Source organism: Carlito syrichta, unplaced genomic scaffold (genome assembly GCF_000164805.1).
Source record: "Carlito syrichta isolate Samal-C Ts95f unplaced genomic scaffold, Tarsius_syrichta-2.0.1 Scaffold308767, whole genome shotgun sequence".
NCBI classification, from domain to species: domain Eukaryota; kingdom Metazoa; phylum Chordata; class Mammalia; order Primates; family Tarsiidae; genus Carlito; species Carlito syrichta.
In genome coordinates this window covers 512,528-529,303 of record NW_007252863.1, presented here as the reverse complement: position 1 = coordinate 529,303, position 16,776 = coordinate 512,528, and the positions used below count along the sequence as shown (strand labels likewise).

Sequence of the window (16,776 nt, the reverse complement as noted above, 5' to 3'; positions counted from 1 at the left end):
CATTTAAAACTGAATTATGTTTTCATTAGTCTCCAAACAGCGATGTTTTATTGTTAGAATAATAAAGGACTCTTGTTTTCACTGAAGCTCATGGAGACTAGAAATTGAATGTTGTTTTGAATCCGAGGTGACCTAAAACCTCCACTTCAGTGCTGAAAATAGAGCAAGTAGCTTTGCTATGTTCCTAATTTTTAAGTTAATACTTTTGAATTTTAATGTATTTTTATTAATTTTGTTTGCTGTATAATTTTGGCTGATATTCCTAGGCTAGGAAAGTTATCTTCCAGTTCAACTTTACTAAAATTTTTTTCTTTTTTAAATTATAGATCGCTGTTGAAGTTTTGTAATAATTATTTTGCCTCTGTTGAAAGGATGTCTTGTCTCCTTTATTTTTTTTGGAGTTGGAGTCTCACTTCGTTACCCATGCTGGAGTTCAGTGGCACACTCATGGCCACCCCAGCGTCAACCTACTCAGGTGATCCTTCCGCGTCAGCCTTCCAAATAGCCAGAACTACAGGCCTTGTGCTACCACACCTGGCTAATTTTTTTTGATTTATTGTAGAGACGAGGTCTTGCCAAGTTGCCCAGGCTGTTCTCAAACCCGTGGGCTCAGGCAGTCCCCTCACCTTGGCCTCCCAAAGTGCTGGGATTACAGGCTTGAACCACCGCACCCGGCCTCCTTTAATTTTTTAGTGTGATTAATTATATCATTTGAGTTTTTAAGATAACATTATTTTTCCATATTGAGGATAAATCTAACTTTGTCTTGATTTATTTCTCCATACGTTCCTGGATTTTCTTTTTAATATTTATATTTTACATTTACATTTATATATTGCCTATCATTTCACCCCAAATCTCAGTTACATATAAAAATGAGCATTTATTTTCATAGATCTGCAGGTCAGCTTGCTTCCTTCCATTATGAAGCTTATATTCTAGCAAGGGAAGACATCATAAGTGATTAAAAATTAATAAATACATTATTTGGTATTTTAGAAGATAAAAGATACAGAAAATAGACTAGAGAAAAAGAGAGGTATGGGTATTAGTAGGTTGTATTTTTAAATAGGATGGACAGAGTTATTCTCTTTAAAAAGGTGACATTTAAGGAAAAACTTGAAAGAGGTGAAAGAATCAACTTTGTGAATATCTGGGAAGAAGCCATCCAAGTAGAGGGAGCATCCCAGGAAAAACAACCTGGCTAATATTTGAGAAACTTTAAGGTAGACTGGAATGAGCTAGTAAGGAGTAATAGGAAATGAGGTCAGAGAAGTCACAGAAGCCAGATCATGTAGGAAATAGGGAACCACTGGAAGATTTTGAGCAGAGGACAGTCAGTTCTGACTTACATTTTGAAGGCCTCACTCTGGATCCTGTGATGAGAATAGACTGAGAGGGATAAGATTGGAAGTAGGTCATTTGATTGGAACTCTTGCAGACTGGAATGATTCATCAGGTATCATCATAACAGAGATAAACTGCCCCCAAGAACTTTCATTTTTTAAAGATATTTTTAAATTTTGAAACAAAATAGACACATAATATTTTAAGCAAGCACCTATGTAAATATCACCCAGTTAGAGATGTAGAATGCTGCCATTTCTCCAGAAACTCCTATTTCTGGAAACTTTCTGAGGATCATTTCTTTTTTGCTTGCTGTAATGGACATCACTGTCCTTTTTATTTCTTTTCTTTTCTTTAAGTTTTACCACTTATATATGCATCCCTGAAAGATCAGTTAGTTTTGCCTATTTTGAAATTTTTATATTGGAAACCTTACAGTATGTACTCTTCTGCCTTGCTGCTGTTACTTAACCTAGCATTTTCAAGATTCTTTTTGTTGCATGTGACTGTGATTCATTCATTTTTATGGCTGCATAATATTCTAGTGTATGAATATATCTTGGTTTTTTTTTCTGTTCTATTGATTCTCAAATTTTTACCAGTTGTCTGAAAGATTTCCAGTTGTTCCACTTCCTTACAAAGACTTGATATTGACATGCTTAAATTTTGGTCATTCTGGAGTAGTGATATTTGTATGGTTTAATTTGTAGTTTTCTGATTCATACAAAGTTGACACCTTTTTGTAAATTTATTGGCCCTTTAACTTTTATCCTTTATGATGAGCCTGGTCAGGACTTTGCCCATTATTTATTGTGCTGTTTTTTTTTTGGAAGATGCCTTTATGCATTTAAATATATATACTCTGAATATATGAAACCCTTCCTCCTTATATGTGTTCCAATTATATTATTTCATTCTTTGTCTTGCCTGTTCATTATATGATTTAATGTGTCAAAATTATCAGTATTCTTTTTGTGACTTATGAATTTATGTCTTGTTTAGAAAGAAATCCTTCTTTAGCCTGGGATCATGAAGAAAAGTCTTTGTATTTTTTTCTACAGGATTGATTGGCAAAAGCATTTCACACTTAGATCTATAATCTGTCTAGAAATTGATTTGTTGGTAAATTCATTTTTCCCTCACATTCTTGATTTTCCAAGCACAATGCTATGAAAACATGATCCCACTCTCCCACCTGCTGCTCTGCAGTCAACTTTGCCATACATCAGAATCCGTGTGTGTGTGTGTGTGTGTGTGTGTGTGTGTGTGTGTGTGTCTCTGTGTGCGTCTGTATGTCTGTTTCTGCCCTATTGGTCTATTGTCTATTCCTGTGCCAATGTCACCTCATTTTAATTATTCTACTTTAAAATAATTCTTGATATCAAGTAGAGTATTTCCCTCCTTTTAGTTTTCATTCTGTACTTGCCAAGCAACCTTTAAATTACTGTTTCAGCTTTCCAAGTACTATAATACTAGGAAGACATGTGTTCTGATTTGACCTTTTTTTAAAACAATTCTGTTATTCTAAGGGAGTTTTCTCCAGTGTAAATTTTAAAAGTTGTTCATATACCCTCTCATTTGAATTTGTCTATTGTGTAACAGGATCTGAAAGATGGATTGATTACATCTAAATTCTTTTTTTTCCTCCATGTAAGCCCTCTAGGCCCTGAAAAAAAAAGACATGTTTTTGGACTTAGGAAATGAGGAAAGACATTAGACAGTGATAAATTTATCAAAGATAATTTTATCCTGGAAAGCTGCTTACTGGCCAGTCACTTGTTGACAGTCCTTCTTAACTTTAAACTAGTACATTATCCCTTTAACTTTGAACCATTGCATTCTATTCCTTTGGCAGGCAAATGTGATAACAGGCTTAGGAAACCAGTTTTCTTCTAAAGTTCATAAAATATTGCCAAATCCTTCCAAATAGGTTTCCTTTGTTAATTCTCCTTTTCTTTTTAAATTTAATGTCATCCACAAATGCCTTTTTAATTTTTTGCACATATTTTTCTATTCGCTTTCTTTTGCTTTTCTGTTTATTCCTTGTAAAATAGTCTCCAGAAGCCTTCTTTACTATGTGTTCTCAACTTTATTTTGAAACTGGAGATCTTAATTGCTTTAATCAGAATTTGATAGCATAATACAAGGCTTACTTTTCACCAGTTAGAAACATTACACTACTGATTTCTATTTGACTCGTATTATATCATTTTTAATTTTTTTCCTGACTTATTTTACTGACCCAACATTTTCATGAACACGTATTAGTGCTTGGCTCCTGGTGTGTAGTAACCTTGAAACTATCCATATTTAACTTTGCTTTGATGTCTTATTTCTTTAATATATTGAAGTCCTTAGTGTATCTTTCTTTCAGTGAATTAGCAATTATTCCTTGGACCTTCTAAAAAATTAATGAGCATATCCTCATTTCCTTTAGGTCATTGGTAAAGGTATTAAGTAACACTGGTTTGTAAAGTGGTTCTCTTTAAGCTGCTTCAGAGTCAGTGAGTTTTGGATATAGTCACACATTCTTTCATCTAGCTATAAGGGGGAACCCCAAAAAACCCCAAATTATGTTTTGGAGGGTGGGCCCCTTGTAGTACAGGTTCCCCCCTAGGTAAGTGTTCTAGGAACCCACTGATATCTTTTTTTTTTTTTTTTTTGAGTTGGAGTCTCACTTTGTCGCCCAGACTGGAGTGCAGTGGCGGTTCCCGGCCACCGCAGCCTCAACCTGCTGGGCTCCGGCGATCCTTCCGCCTCAGACTTTCGAGTAGCCGGAATTACAGGCATGTGCTACCACGCCCGGCTGATTTTTTGATTTATTGTAGAGATGAGGTCTCGCTGCCCAGGCGGGTCTCGAAAAAAACAACATGACCCCTGTGCCCCACTCTCCCTATTCACTCGATTTTGCCCTGAGTTACTTTTTTTGTTTCCCCAATGAAAAAAGTTCTCAAAGGGAAATGTTTTGCTGATATGGAAGAGGTGAAACAAAAAATGGAAAAATCCTTAAAAAGGCATCAAAATTGATCAGTTCAAAACTCTTTTGAGCCGTGGAAAAAGCGTCTTGATAAGTATATTGCATCAAATGGAGGGTACTTTGAAGATAACTAAAATTTAAACATGCAAGAATAAAATGGTCACAGAGATGGAAATAATAGAAACTGGAGATGTCAGTAAAGGGGAAGGTGTGAGGGGGATTAGAGTTCAGAAACTCTCTATGAGGCACAATGTTCATTATCTGGGGAATGGGCCATCTGAGACCCAGTCCCTACCACTACACAATGTGTCCATGTAGTGAACATGCATGTGTACCCCTGAATCTTAAATTTAAAAAATACCCAATTTTTAATAAATAAATTCCAAGTTTTGGGGGGGGTACCTTGTCGTATCTCAACATTCAGTCTCATACTGTACACAACTTTTGCTGTTCCCCAGCTGTAAGTCACTGGGCCAGAAAAAGGAAATTTACTTAAGAGAGAGTGTGACTCATATGGCCTTTGTGGCAAGAGACCTCGTCACCAATAAAGGTAAATGTAATAAACGTAGGCTGCAGAAGGCATAAAAGCAAAACAGGCATGAATACCAGTGCGAACCTGAGAGATGTCTTAGGCAGTGTTGTCTACCATGAAGCCTACTGACTTGCTGAGCTTTCAAGTCTTTGTTTAGAATCTAGATCCTATCTGTAAGTTTGCTGATTAAGCTGAAATTTCGTACTAGAGGAAATCATGAGGTTTATTCAAGTAAGATAGACATTGTGTATATTTTTCTTGTTTATGCCACTAAGTATTATTTCAAAGAAAGAAATTAATGTTATCTTGATATGCTTCGCTGAGACATATTGTTTCTTCATGTCAGATCTTTTTCTAAATAATTGAAAGTTGATATTTTGATAGTTTGTACTAATATTTTTTGATGTAACCACTATTGTTGTTTTTATAAAAGTAATTAGCAGTTGACATTTAGCCCATAGTCTATATTTCATTTACTTGTATATGAATATGATCTTTGCAGGAACAAAATCATTTGGTAAAGCATATGCATGGACTGCTACCTATTTAAATATATTCCCAAAGTCAGAAGGAGGGATGGAGGAGGGTGGAGGGTATGTGGCATTACAAAAGGTACCTGGTCCACTACACGAGGGAACGAGGGCCTGTTAGAAGCCCAAACTTTACCTACATGCAGCCTACTTAGGAAGTTAATCCTCACTTGTATGCCACATCTCCATAATAAAAAAAATTTTTAACCAAACAAACAAATGCTGGTGCCTGACATTTTCAACACACACACACACACACACACACACACATACACACACACACACACACACACACACACACACACACACACACGATAAGTATGTGAGGTGATTTAATTTACTTGATTTATTCATTCTATAACATTTAATTTACTTGATTTATTTATGTGAGGTGATTTAATTTACTTGATTTATTCATTCTATAATATAAGAATATATAAAAACATGGCTATTTTTTGTAGAGATGAGATCTTGATATGTTGCCCAGACTGGTAGGGAGTTACTTTCTAAACTGTCTTTTACCATTCCTCCCCCAATCCCATTCTTATTTTTATGCCAGAGTGATCTTATCACTCGTAACCTTGAAATACTTTAATGAGTCCTTGTTGCCTTCAGGATAAAGTTCAACCCCCCTAACAGTTTTTACAAGGTCTTTCAGATTTTACCCTTGTTTACTCTCCAGTTTTATCTTTTGCCATTTTACACCTTTTATTATTTTTCTTTAGTATGTCATTATCTTTTGCCTCTGGTCCTTTTTACTGTACTCTTCCTTGTTTATGCTTTGCCCCTTCTTTTTTATTTGAGATTCTAGATTCTTCATGTTTTCAGATTCTAGAGTCTTCATATTTCAGTGTAGGAGTCACTTCCTCTAGGAAGTCTTCCCTGATTTCCCAAGTCTGGATTAGGTGCCTCTATAGTACTTATTAAATCCCTGAGTTCAGGTCCCACGTTTGTCTTATTCAGCTTCTTGTTTAGAATTTATTGAACAAACTATTGTACAGTTAATACTTCTCAGATGTTTCCACTAATATAAAATACCTGTCACTTTTAGATAGGAGGAAGACACCTACTAAGAGCATGAGAGTTGTTGTTTTTGTTTGTTTGTTTTGTATTTTGTTTTTTATATTTCAGCAAATTATCTTATCAATTTAAAATAAAAAAAACTTTTCTTGTTAGTTAAATTACATACTATCTCCCTAAATCTCCAACCAAAGTAGTCACTACTGAAAGAAATATGTGTCATGGTATACCACCAAATTTCACTTTTCTCAATTTCATCATTGCATTGCCTTTCTTTTCTCTTTTTGATTAACAGATTCTTTTCTTCAGCTGTGTGGTTAATTTGTTTGCAGATGACCCTTAACTTGTAGCACTACTCTTTATTCTATAGAACCTTACTTATTGAAATTAGCCCCAACTTTGACTTGCTACTAAGGACTGAGACTCAAACCATCTCTCACTTGACTTCTGCTCCAGCACTGCTGCGCTTGTTCAATGGTTGTTCGGTAACTGTTATCTGCACCTGAAATAAGAGGACTATATCTTTCAAAAATTTTACAGTAATTTTTCTTTAAATTTCAAATATTTTTGCTTTTACTATATCTGATACAGATGTATCAACAAAGAAGGAAGATGGACATCACTTTGCGAATGGAGTTCCACAGTTTTTTCGTTCTGTATGCATTGGGAATGCAAGTGAATAGAACTTAACATTCCAATTGTTGTATTCAAATGGTAATACCATAAGATGTTGAGCTCTTGTTGCTAACTAAAGTGTGCTGGATCTTTTTATTTAGTGGATAAGAAAACACGATGTGCTGGTAAGATAGATGAACCTTGGATTGCATGTGTATGTGTTGAGACACAGTAAATCCATATGCCTTGAACCATTCAATGTTTTCAGCAAAAGATACTTCTCTTCAACATTTATCCAAGGAAATTTTTTTTAGAGTGAGAAAAGGATGTTTTGTTCACTTCAAGAAGAGAGCTAGGTGGCCTAACATTAAAATTTAGGAGGAAGATGGTGTCTCTCTAAGATATTTGAAATAGAGTGCTTTGTATTCATCATAATCTTGATAGGTTTGAACTAAATGTTAAAATAAGCATATCTAAAACTGTTGTTGACATCACAGATTGGCTTTAACTAAAAGATTATCCTGCAGTTGGTGCAGATTTTCAAAATCTTACTTATAGTAGCTCATCAGTGAAGATCTTATTGAAAAGGAAGAGAAAAGAATCATTGAAAAAGTGAAGGAGAGGACGCAGTGGCCTTAATTATTGCCCATGCCATTTATCATTTAGATAATTTTGAAGGAATTCATACACATTGAATAGGCAATGAAAATTTTGAGGTAGTTAACCCTAATTTATTGTTCCAAAGAGTGACCATGCTTTGCTCTTAGGAGACTTGCCAGAAATATATGTTTTTGTTAACCTAAACTTTGTTGGAATTGTAATTCTGAAGCCTCAATCAAGACTGTCCTTGAAGAAAAGTCTCTACCAGAGAATATTTGACAGAGCTTTCATATTAAATATTTGGTTTAAGTATATTGTTATAAACACATTAAATATTATTAAGTCTGAGTATTAAGTATATGGTTTAAATATATAATGTATTTGGTTTTCCATACTTAATACATGTTTGAGTTTTCTTTTTTCTAATGTTTTCAGGATGGGTTTAGGTTTTTTGTTATGATATTTGAAATACATTTTAATTTATTATATTGTGCTTAGAGGAAATACAGATTCAATCTGTTGATGGTTTAAAATGTGAAACAGGATGGGTGGCATCTCTCATCAACCTGGTCAGGTAATTATACAGTGTTCCACATCACTGCCATCTGTGTCTTCTCTGTCCTCCCTTTAAGTTACTCAGCAGTGAATTACATTACTTTTATCAGTAAATGGTCTTTTAATGATTTTTCAAATAAAATCTAGAGTTAACAGCTATGTTTCACTGTATTCTTTTTTTGATTTATGTATAATCTTTCCAGTTTTGCATCATTTATAGCATAATATAAAATTTTTGAGGGAGGTTTTATTTGTGAAGTAATTGAAATGTTATAAAAGGAAACTTAAACATATTAATCTTTTAGTTTCCTAAATTGTATCCTAGAATTACTAATAGGTCTGTATTTTATGTCCAAACGAAAGCAAGACAAGGTGTAGAATTTTTCTGGTTAAAATATGGGGAAAATATTTAGAGGTAATTAAATAGAAAACAAGTACTTCTTCTTCAATGAAAGTTGACTTTGATAGTTCACATTTTGGTCAAGAGATAGAATTACATCTATTAAATGAATTATTAAAGTATCCATGACATGGAGTTAGAGGATTAGTGTTTCATGCACAGCAGGACAAATCAGCAATACAGTCCTTGTAATGCAAATAGTAAGTTGGTGCCTCTTGTCGTTTTTTCTTTAAGAATTAGATGAAGCATAAGTACTTTTTGTTTAATTTTGCATTCAAAATATAATTAATAGGATAGTCTTATAAAATTTATTTTAGAAGCTATAATTAATTTCTTTTGATACAAATAACTTTTATCTAGAGTATTATTGTAGTACTAATATAAATGAAAATATGTTGGTTTAATAAATATTTCCTTATATTTAATAATTTTTGTGTATATCTTTGTATTTTTCTGATAAACTTTATGTAGAAAATAGTCTTTTGTAACAAAATATAATGTGGAATATAAATAAAGTCTGTAATGCTTTCAAAGTCAAAATCAATTTACTCTTGCTTTTACTTTTATAAGACTATAATTTTGTCATTTTAAAATGACCAACTCATCTATAAAAGTTAAAATGAATTTTATCACTGTTACTGAAGCATAACTTTTGACAAAAGTGGTGTGTTTTAAAGTCTGTTTTTTGTAAATATTTTCATTTCTAAAAATAGAGTAAAAAGTAACTATCAACGCCAGTTCAGGATATGTAACATAAATAATCATTAATCTTGGACAAGCTAAGCTTTCTATATTTTCTGGTGAGATATTATACCCTGTACCCCCTTTTAAACTCTGTAAATTATTTTCAGATAATTTATATGGAGGATTATATAGCTTACAGAGAGTGTAGTTATATTCTTTAGTACGCTACTATTGAAAATCAAACTTATTGTTCTATAGAATACCTTTAGTTTTAATTAATTAATTAATTAATTTTTAAATTTTTTATTATGATGTTGTGGGGTACAGTTAAGGGTTAGGTATACAATTACGTTTCATTCAGGCACCCTGTTGATATGAGGTGTTTCCCCGTTCCCAGACAGATATTTGCTACTGTTAATCCCATCTCCCTCCCCCCCTTTTTTATTTATTTTATTAACTTTTTAAATGTGACTTATAACATAAGGATGTACCATTGATCTTGATTTTTTAAGCATTTTACAAATAATTTTGAAATATTTTTGACAGTGTCTTGCATAGGAAACATTATTTCAGTTTTAGAATTCATGTATTCATTTTGAGAAAGTTGAAATCGCTTGCTTTTTTTAAACATATGTAAAAGGTAAATAATAAAATAGTTGTTCATAATATATGTAGTAAGCTATGTACTTTAGTCACATAGCTTTTCTTTATTTTTTACATGCAGGTTGGCATATAAGAAGCAATATTGCTTGATGTTTAAGACCATGGATTCTGGAGTCAATTTCTAGGTTCAAATCCAGGTTCTATCTACCACTTCATAGTTTTGTGACCATGGACAAGTTAAATTATTCTCTGGGCCTCAGTTTACTAATCCAAAGACTAAGATAATATCATAGTACTTACCTGTTATAAAATTGTTTTGAGCATTACACTTTAAAGTGAACGCAAAGACAAAATAAAGTGAAAGAAATTATATCAGTGTCTGGCGAGTGGGGCGCTAAGAGATTAGCTGTTAACAATGTTTAGGAGTCAGTGGGCCTGAGTTCAAATCCACATTCTATCACTGAATAATAATATTAAGGTCTTGAAATTTTATTCTTTCTGAGACTTGATATAAATATCTATAAAATTGGGTTGTGGTGAGGATTAAAGGAGATAATGCTTGTAAAGCACTTAAGACAGTCCCTGATAGTCTTGAAGTGTTTGCTGTTGTTCACATTGTTATTGATTAGTCTTGGTTTTCTTGTTTACCACGTTAAAATTTGCAAATTTGGATGTATATTATTAGTGAATTTTGGGTTATTGACTTCATTCAGCAAATTTAATTCTTTAAATGTGTAATATTAACCTAAACTAATTATTGACTGTGTGCTTTTAGATAGAGATTTTGAAGGTCCTCCTTAAGAGGTAATATGCATTTTAAAATAGATTTACTTGTCTTTAGTGGATGACCTAGAATACTTGAAGAGGGCAGGTTTATGTATAGATAAATTAACCATGTTTTTAGAAATACACATGCAGAATGGCTTTAGAAGCAGATTTATAGTATAAATAAGATTTTAGGGAGAATCTTATACTGAATGCAAATATATTTTTTATTAGCCAGGCTTAAATTAGCATAATTTAAATTACGTGTGGTTTGGTGTCTTACTCTGTTACCTAGGCTGGAGTGCAATGGCATGATCACAGCTGACTGCAGCCTTGACCTCCTGGGCTCAGGTGATACTTCTGCCTTAGACTCCTGAGAAGCTGGGACTACATGTGCATGCTACCATGCCCAGCTAGGTTTTTCATTTTTTGTAGAGATGAGGTCTTGCTATGTTGTCCATGCTGGTCTCGAACTTTTGGGCTCAAGCAATCTTCTGGCCTCCGCCTCTGAAAATGTTGGTATTACAGGCATGAGCCACCATACCTGGTGTATATCTTTAGTTTAATTTCAGCGTAACCTCTATGTACAGGTGAGATTTACCAAATGTTTTTATATTCAGAATTGTTACTGACAGCATCTGGTATCATTTCAATATATTTGAAATAATACTTTAATCCTGCATTAAGGATAAAGTTATGTCTGAAGATTTTTAAATTTTTATTAGAAAAATGTTATTTTATTTCTTATCCAACACCATATTACTGTTTTAAAATTGTAAATAAATACATAAAATATTTTCAATGAATGTGGAAAATGGGCATCCACTGTGAGTAGTATATTCACAGCAGGCATATTTCACTTTTTTCTAGAGGGGAAAACTTTTTTTAAAAAATTTTTCAAAGTCATAGTATATATTTATCTAAAAATTTATAATGTTAGAGATTTACCATTAATAAAGCCTAGCACCTACATTTGTCAGTTTGGTTTTATTTAGTGAGTGAAGCCTTTTATATGGAGTGAGAGGAGCAAAAAAGGGGAGGGGAGAATTTAAATCTTTCATAACTAATCTTCACTAGAATATCATACTTGTATTTCACTCTCTGAAATATCTTGTTGACATTTCTCATGCAGCATATATATTCTCTCTCCTTCCATTTACTTCTTTTCCCACATGCTTTAAACCAAGTGACTTTCTTCTAATATTTTTCATTTTGGTTAATGCATTACTATTTATCCAATCACTCAAACTAGAAACTTTAGAATTATGCTCAACTTTTCTTCTTCCTCATTCTCTACATCCAATGAATTGGGTTATTATTAATTTTTCTTTGAACAAAGACTATAGTTCACTTCTTTTCTCTGCTACTTCTGCTACTACTTAGTTTAATAACATCATATTTTGCCAGTATTCACTTCCTATTTCAGCCTTCTGATTATGTTTACTAATTTTTTATTTATTTATTTATTTATTTTTTACAAAACCTATAATTGTGTTGCTCCCCAAATACAAAATCTTTTGGATGATATTCAAATTTATTTGACAATTTAGATCTTACTTTCATCTCCAGTCACAGCTCCTCTGGTATATTTGTAATTGTCCCTGAACACACACATATTCATTAATTTACTTATTTATTCACAGGTGTTTATATATCAGCTATGTGGTACTGTGCTAAGTGCTTTAAGGATACACCACTAAATAAACAAGGCAACCATGACTGTTGCCCATTAGTGCTTATAGAATACCATGTAGATTATTTCTGTCTTTGACCGTACTGTTTCATTTATCCTTTTACTGTTTATAGTTTCTATTAATCTTTTATACCCTACTTAAATGCCATCCCCTTTCTAAAACATTTTATGACTTTATCAGGTAGTGCTTCTTCTTTATGTTCCAGTAATAATTTATATTCATTCCTCTATTATAATACTTATTATACATAAGATACATACTATATACATAATAAGTATTTACTATATATTATACTTACTTGCTTATAGTTAATCTTTCCTACTAGGTTAAATTTCAAAATAATGGTCAGGAGGAAGGCAAAAGAGAAACACAAATTAAGGATTGAGGCCAGGGATTGGAAGAAGCAAGAATAGGAGACAAGAAAAACAGAAGTAGTAGTATGAGTAGTAGTTACAACACAAACACTGAAGTCAGATAGGGTTTGAATCCTGATTCTTTCACTCACTAGTTAGGCTCATAGTTAATATCTTTTTGTCTCAATTTATAATGGATATGATAACAGGATCATTGTGCAGATGAAATGAGTGAATATACATAAAGTACTTAAAGCAGTGAGTGGCACATAGTATAAGCTTTATGTGTTTGTTGCTACTTTTATTAGCAATAACTAGCTTTCTTAACTGACATGAGCCACATTTTCTCTCTTACTTAGTTCTCCAAGAGATGGAAGATTTTCAGGCTGCATAAGATCTAATCCTGTGTAGCCACTTAAGGCTTTAAATTTCTGAGTGATCTGAGCCTGGGCTAAAGGGAGAACTCCTATACGTATTTGCTGTTTCCAGTGTAATATTGAGGTACTACTCTCTTTTGCCTCTTCATACCAGATTCTGTCCTACTTCTGACCTTCCTTGCTTTTGAAATGCTGATGATAATTATTATTTACTTCATCCTTAATGCTTGATGCACACCACTGTTTTTATGTCATCTATTGTGGCTTCTTTGTATTTTCTTCCCTTTGTATGCTCCAGCCTTTGTATGCTCCAGCCTGAGGACAAGACAAATAGGGCTGATGGCTGGGGATAATGTCTTGATTCTGATAGCAGGGTCTGTCCCTCAGTACCGGCCTGATATTAAGTGAGCACTCCTACCATTCCTGTCCTCTCCACTGCTCACTCTCATTGTCCCACCTTATCTTATTACTGTCTACCTCATCTTCTACTACAAAACTATTGACCCAACTTTGAATAGACTATAGTGTCCTCTTCAGTTCTATACCTGGTATGCCTAACTTTCATAAATAATAAAAAGCTAGACGATCAAAGCACTTACCATTGACCTGTTGGTGACTTCACTTTTAAAAAATGAGTTGGATACTAGTCGCCATGGCTCTTCTGATTAAGTAAAGAATCTTGGAGGAGATAACATTTTAGTTGCTGCTTGAGTAATAGAGGAAGAAAGAGTAGGTTGTAGGGGACATTTGACACTTAGGAGTCATTCTCAACTAACACTTGAATATTTTATATATATAAGGCACTGGGTATACAATAATTTAGTTTGTATTTAACTCCAAATGAATGGTGTAGTGACAAATAATGCAAAAATTGTAAGCAAGGAAAATTGCCAAGGTTTGGAGAACTTGGAGAAGATTTTGTCTTTTCTCTTTAAGACCTCTCTGGGTGATTTCATTTGAGACCAACTTCTCTTAAGATTCTGGTAACTTATCATAACAAGATTTCATCCCGTTTCTGGAATCTCCAGTGATCTCCTGTCTCTGGGCCTTTGCAGATGTTTCTTATGCCTGGAATAATTCTTACTGATCCTTAAAATATAATCTTAGAGGCTAATAACTTTTAGAAAAGCTTACTTGATGCTTCATCACTGGATTAAGTATTCCTGTGGTTCTTATAGACCCTGTTCTTCCTCAGTCATAGCCTTTATTACACTGTGTTCCCTTTATTACACTGTGTTATAACCATCTTTACCAGATTATTCAAGGAAAACAAGAACTGTTTATATAACAATGCCTGGTGTCTGGTTGGTGCTCCAAAAATATTTGTTGGTTGAGTGAGGGAATGGGATATAGTACATAGAAGAGATGGTCATTCCAGGCAAGGGAAAGAATGAACAAAAACAAGAAATGTAGTATTGAATATTGTTCATACTGAGGCAAAGAGTAGAACCATTTGAATGAAATATAATATTGAAAAGAGAGGCTGGAACTTAAATGCCATATTAGGGAGTCCAGACTTTATTTACTAAGAAAGGGCCATTGAAACTTTTAGAGATAAAAATAATACATATTCTCATAAATTTGATTAAGTAATATACCCATTCATGGGAAATAATCTTTTCTAATTCTTGTGTTAAAATTTTTGTAATACTTTTCAATAGATTAAACATATGATAACTGCCTATTTTGTAGACTCCTTTCTGTCTTTTTAAGATTTTTTCCAACATAATTTATAGGGAAACTTTTAGAAAATTTGAATGAATGCTGTTGAATAAATTGAATAACTGTCATTAAACTTCACAGTTTTTTAAATAAACTATTTTAAACGACAACAATTTAAAAATATAATTCTAATAAGACAGTGTTCTAACTTATGTATGGGGTTTCCTTCTTATTTGTAGTTTAAAGAAAAATAAATGCTTACAGCTGTGACTTTTTTTTCTCTAGTATCTCCAGAGGCAGTTGGATTTTTGTCAGCTGTTGGGGTGTTTATTATCTTGATGCTGCTCCTTTTTCTCTATATTAATAAGAAGTTCTGTTTTGAAAATGTTGGCGGGTTTCCAGATCTTGGTTCAGAATACAGTACAAGGAAGAATTCACAAGATAAAATTTGTAAGTATCATATCACTGTTTTTCTTGTTTGTTCTTCTTATCTGTACTATTCTTTTATTTATTAATTTCATATGTTAGGTATACTTTTGAGCCTACAATATGAGCAGATATATTTTGGGAAATAGGAAGTATCTTGATGCTTTATATAGCTAAAACCTGTTGTCCAAATAGCTCTCTAGATAGCTTTTCCCCCCATATCCCTAGAATGCTTTTGAAAGTATTCACCCTTTTTCTTTACCTGCTGTTTGATACTCAGCTAATGAGTGATTTTATTATTAGGAGGAGGTGCTTTTATCTAGTAATTTAATTTATAAATTCTGATTATAAAAAATAGTGTTCCACTTTTTCCCTTGGGACCATCTATTACTTAGTATCATTAGATACTAGGAGACACGAGGACTGAGATACTGTTTTCTTTCTTTTAGGGAAGTGTTTTCTTTGGAGTTTTAAAAAAATTATTATAAGAGTTCTTTATTGTCTGTTTCCAAAGACTGGCTTATATAATTGATAGCAGGAATGAATTGAAAATTATAAAAGCAAAGTTTTAATTTAGAAGAATTTGAGGAACAATAGCTGAGAAATCTTGCTTTTCTTATTTATGTATACAGATTAGGGATGTTTTTTTCTTTATCTGATAATTTGAAAGGTGGTGGCCTCACTACTTGTAATAGTCTATTAGTTACTGAATTATATTCTGTGACTTTTTTGTTAGGAAACTATAAGTAGTCCCTTAAATGATTTTAATTTGGTTAAGTTCAGTGTTTCTCATATTCATTCCAATCCTACTTTTTGATCATTTGTGTAGAATGAACTGATTGAAGATATTTCTTTCAGCGGTCTTTAGTAATTCTATGGTTCAGCATTTCTGGTTTTCCTTTGATTTAATGACCCCTTTACACTCTTAAAAATTATTTAGGACCCGAAAGGGCTTTTATTTATGTGGGTTACATATACTGATATGTACCCTAATAAAAGTTAAATTGAGCAAAATTTCAAATATTTTTATAGATTAATTATTTTTTTTAAAAAGGCCATTGTATGTTAATATAAATAACATTTTTAAATTTAAAAAACCATGTATTTCCCAAAACAAACCAAAACAATTTTTGAAAAAAAAAAATGGTGTGAGGAGTGATTTTGTTTTACACTTTAGCAAATCTTTTAAATGACTGGTGTAATGGGAAACAGCTGGATTCTCATATCTGCTTTTACATTCAGCCTGTCATGTAGTCTCTGGATTATCCCAGTGTTCACTTGTGAGAAAGTGAAAATGAAAAGTTCAATACCCCCTTACTATTTCTGTAAAACTAGTTTTTACCTTGAAGATCCCATGAAAAGGTCTCAGATCCCTTCTTAATTTTTTTGAGCCTTACTTTTCTTTTACGTATTGAATAGGAATAATAATATTTACCTTCTAGAATTACTGTGATATCAAGTAAGATGAAATGTAAGAACCACAATGCCTTGCATATAGTAGCCACTAAGCAGATGTCCACACCTGCTTTCCCCTAGTCTTACCTCTGTGCAAAATTGTTTAGGTATTTTCCCCTGAAAATTTTTCTGAATATGAAATTATATTGGTAGTTTGTTATTAAGATAGGATAGTTCCCTT

General features: G+C 32.9%; 1 protein-coding gene across 4 annotated transcripts in view; it reads left to right on the top strand.

Annotated features, from left to right (window-relative positions):
• The window catches only part of SYT14 (synaptotagmin 14), a 248,816-nt gene that overhangs the window by 65,577 nt on the left and 166,463 nt on the right, over positions 1-16,776 (top strand). For all 4 annotated transcript variants that reach the window (XM_008065675.1, XM_008065674.1, XM_008065673.2 and 1 more), the window contains one exon: positions 15,000-15,164. In XM_008065675.1, the coding sequence (XP_008063866.1) occupies positions 15,053-15,164 (112 nt within the window). In that variant the 5' untranslated portion in view covers positions 15,000-15,052. The remainder of the gene's footprint in view (positions 1-14,999; positions 15,165-16,776) is intronic.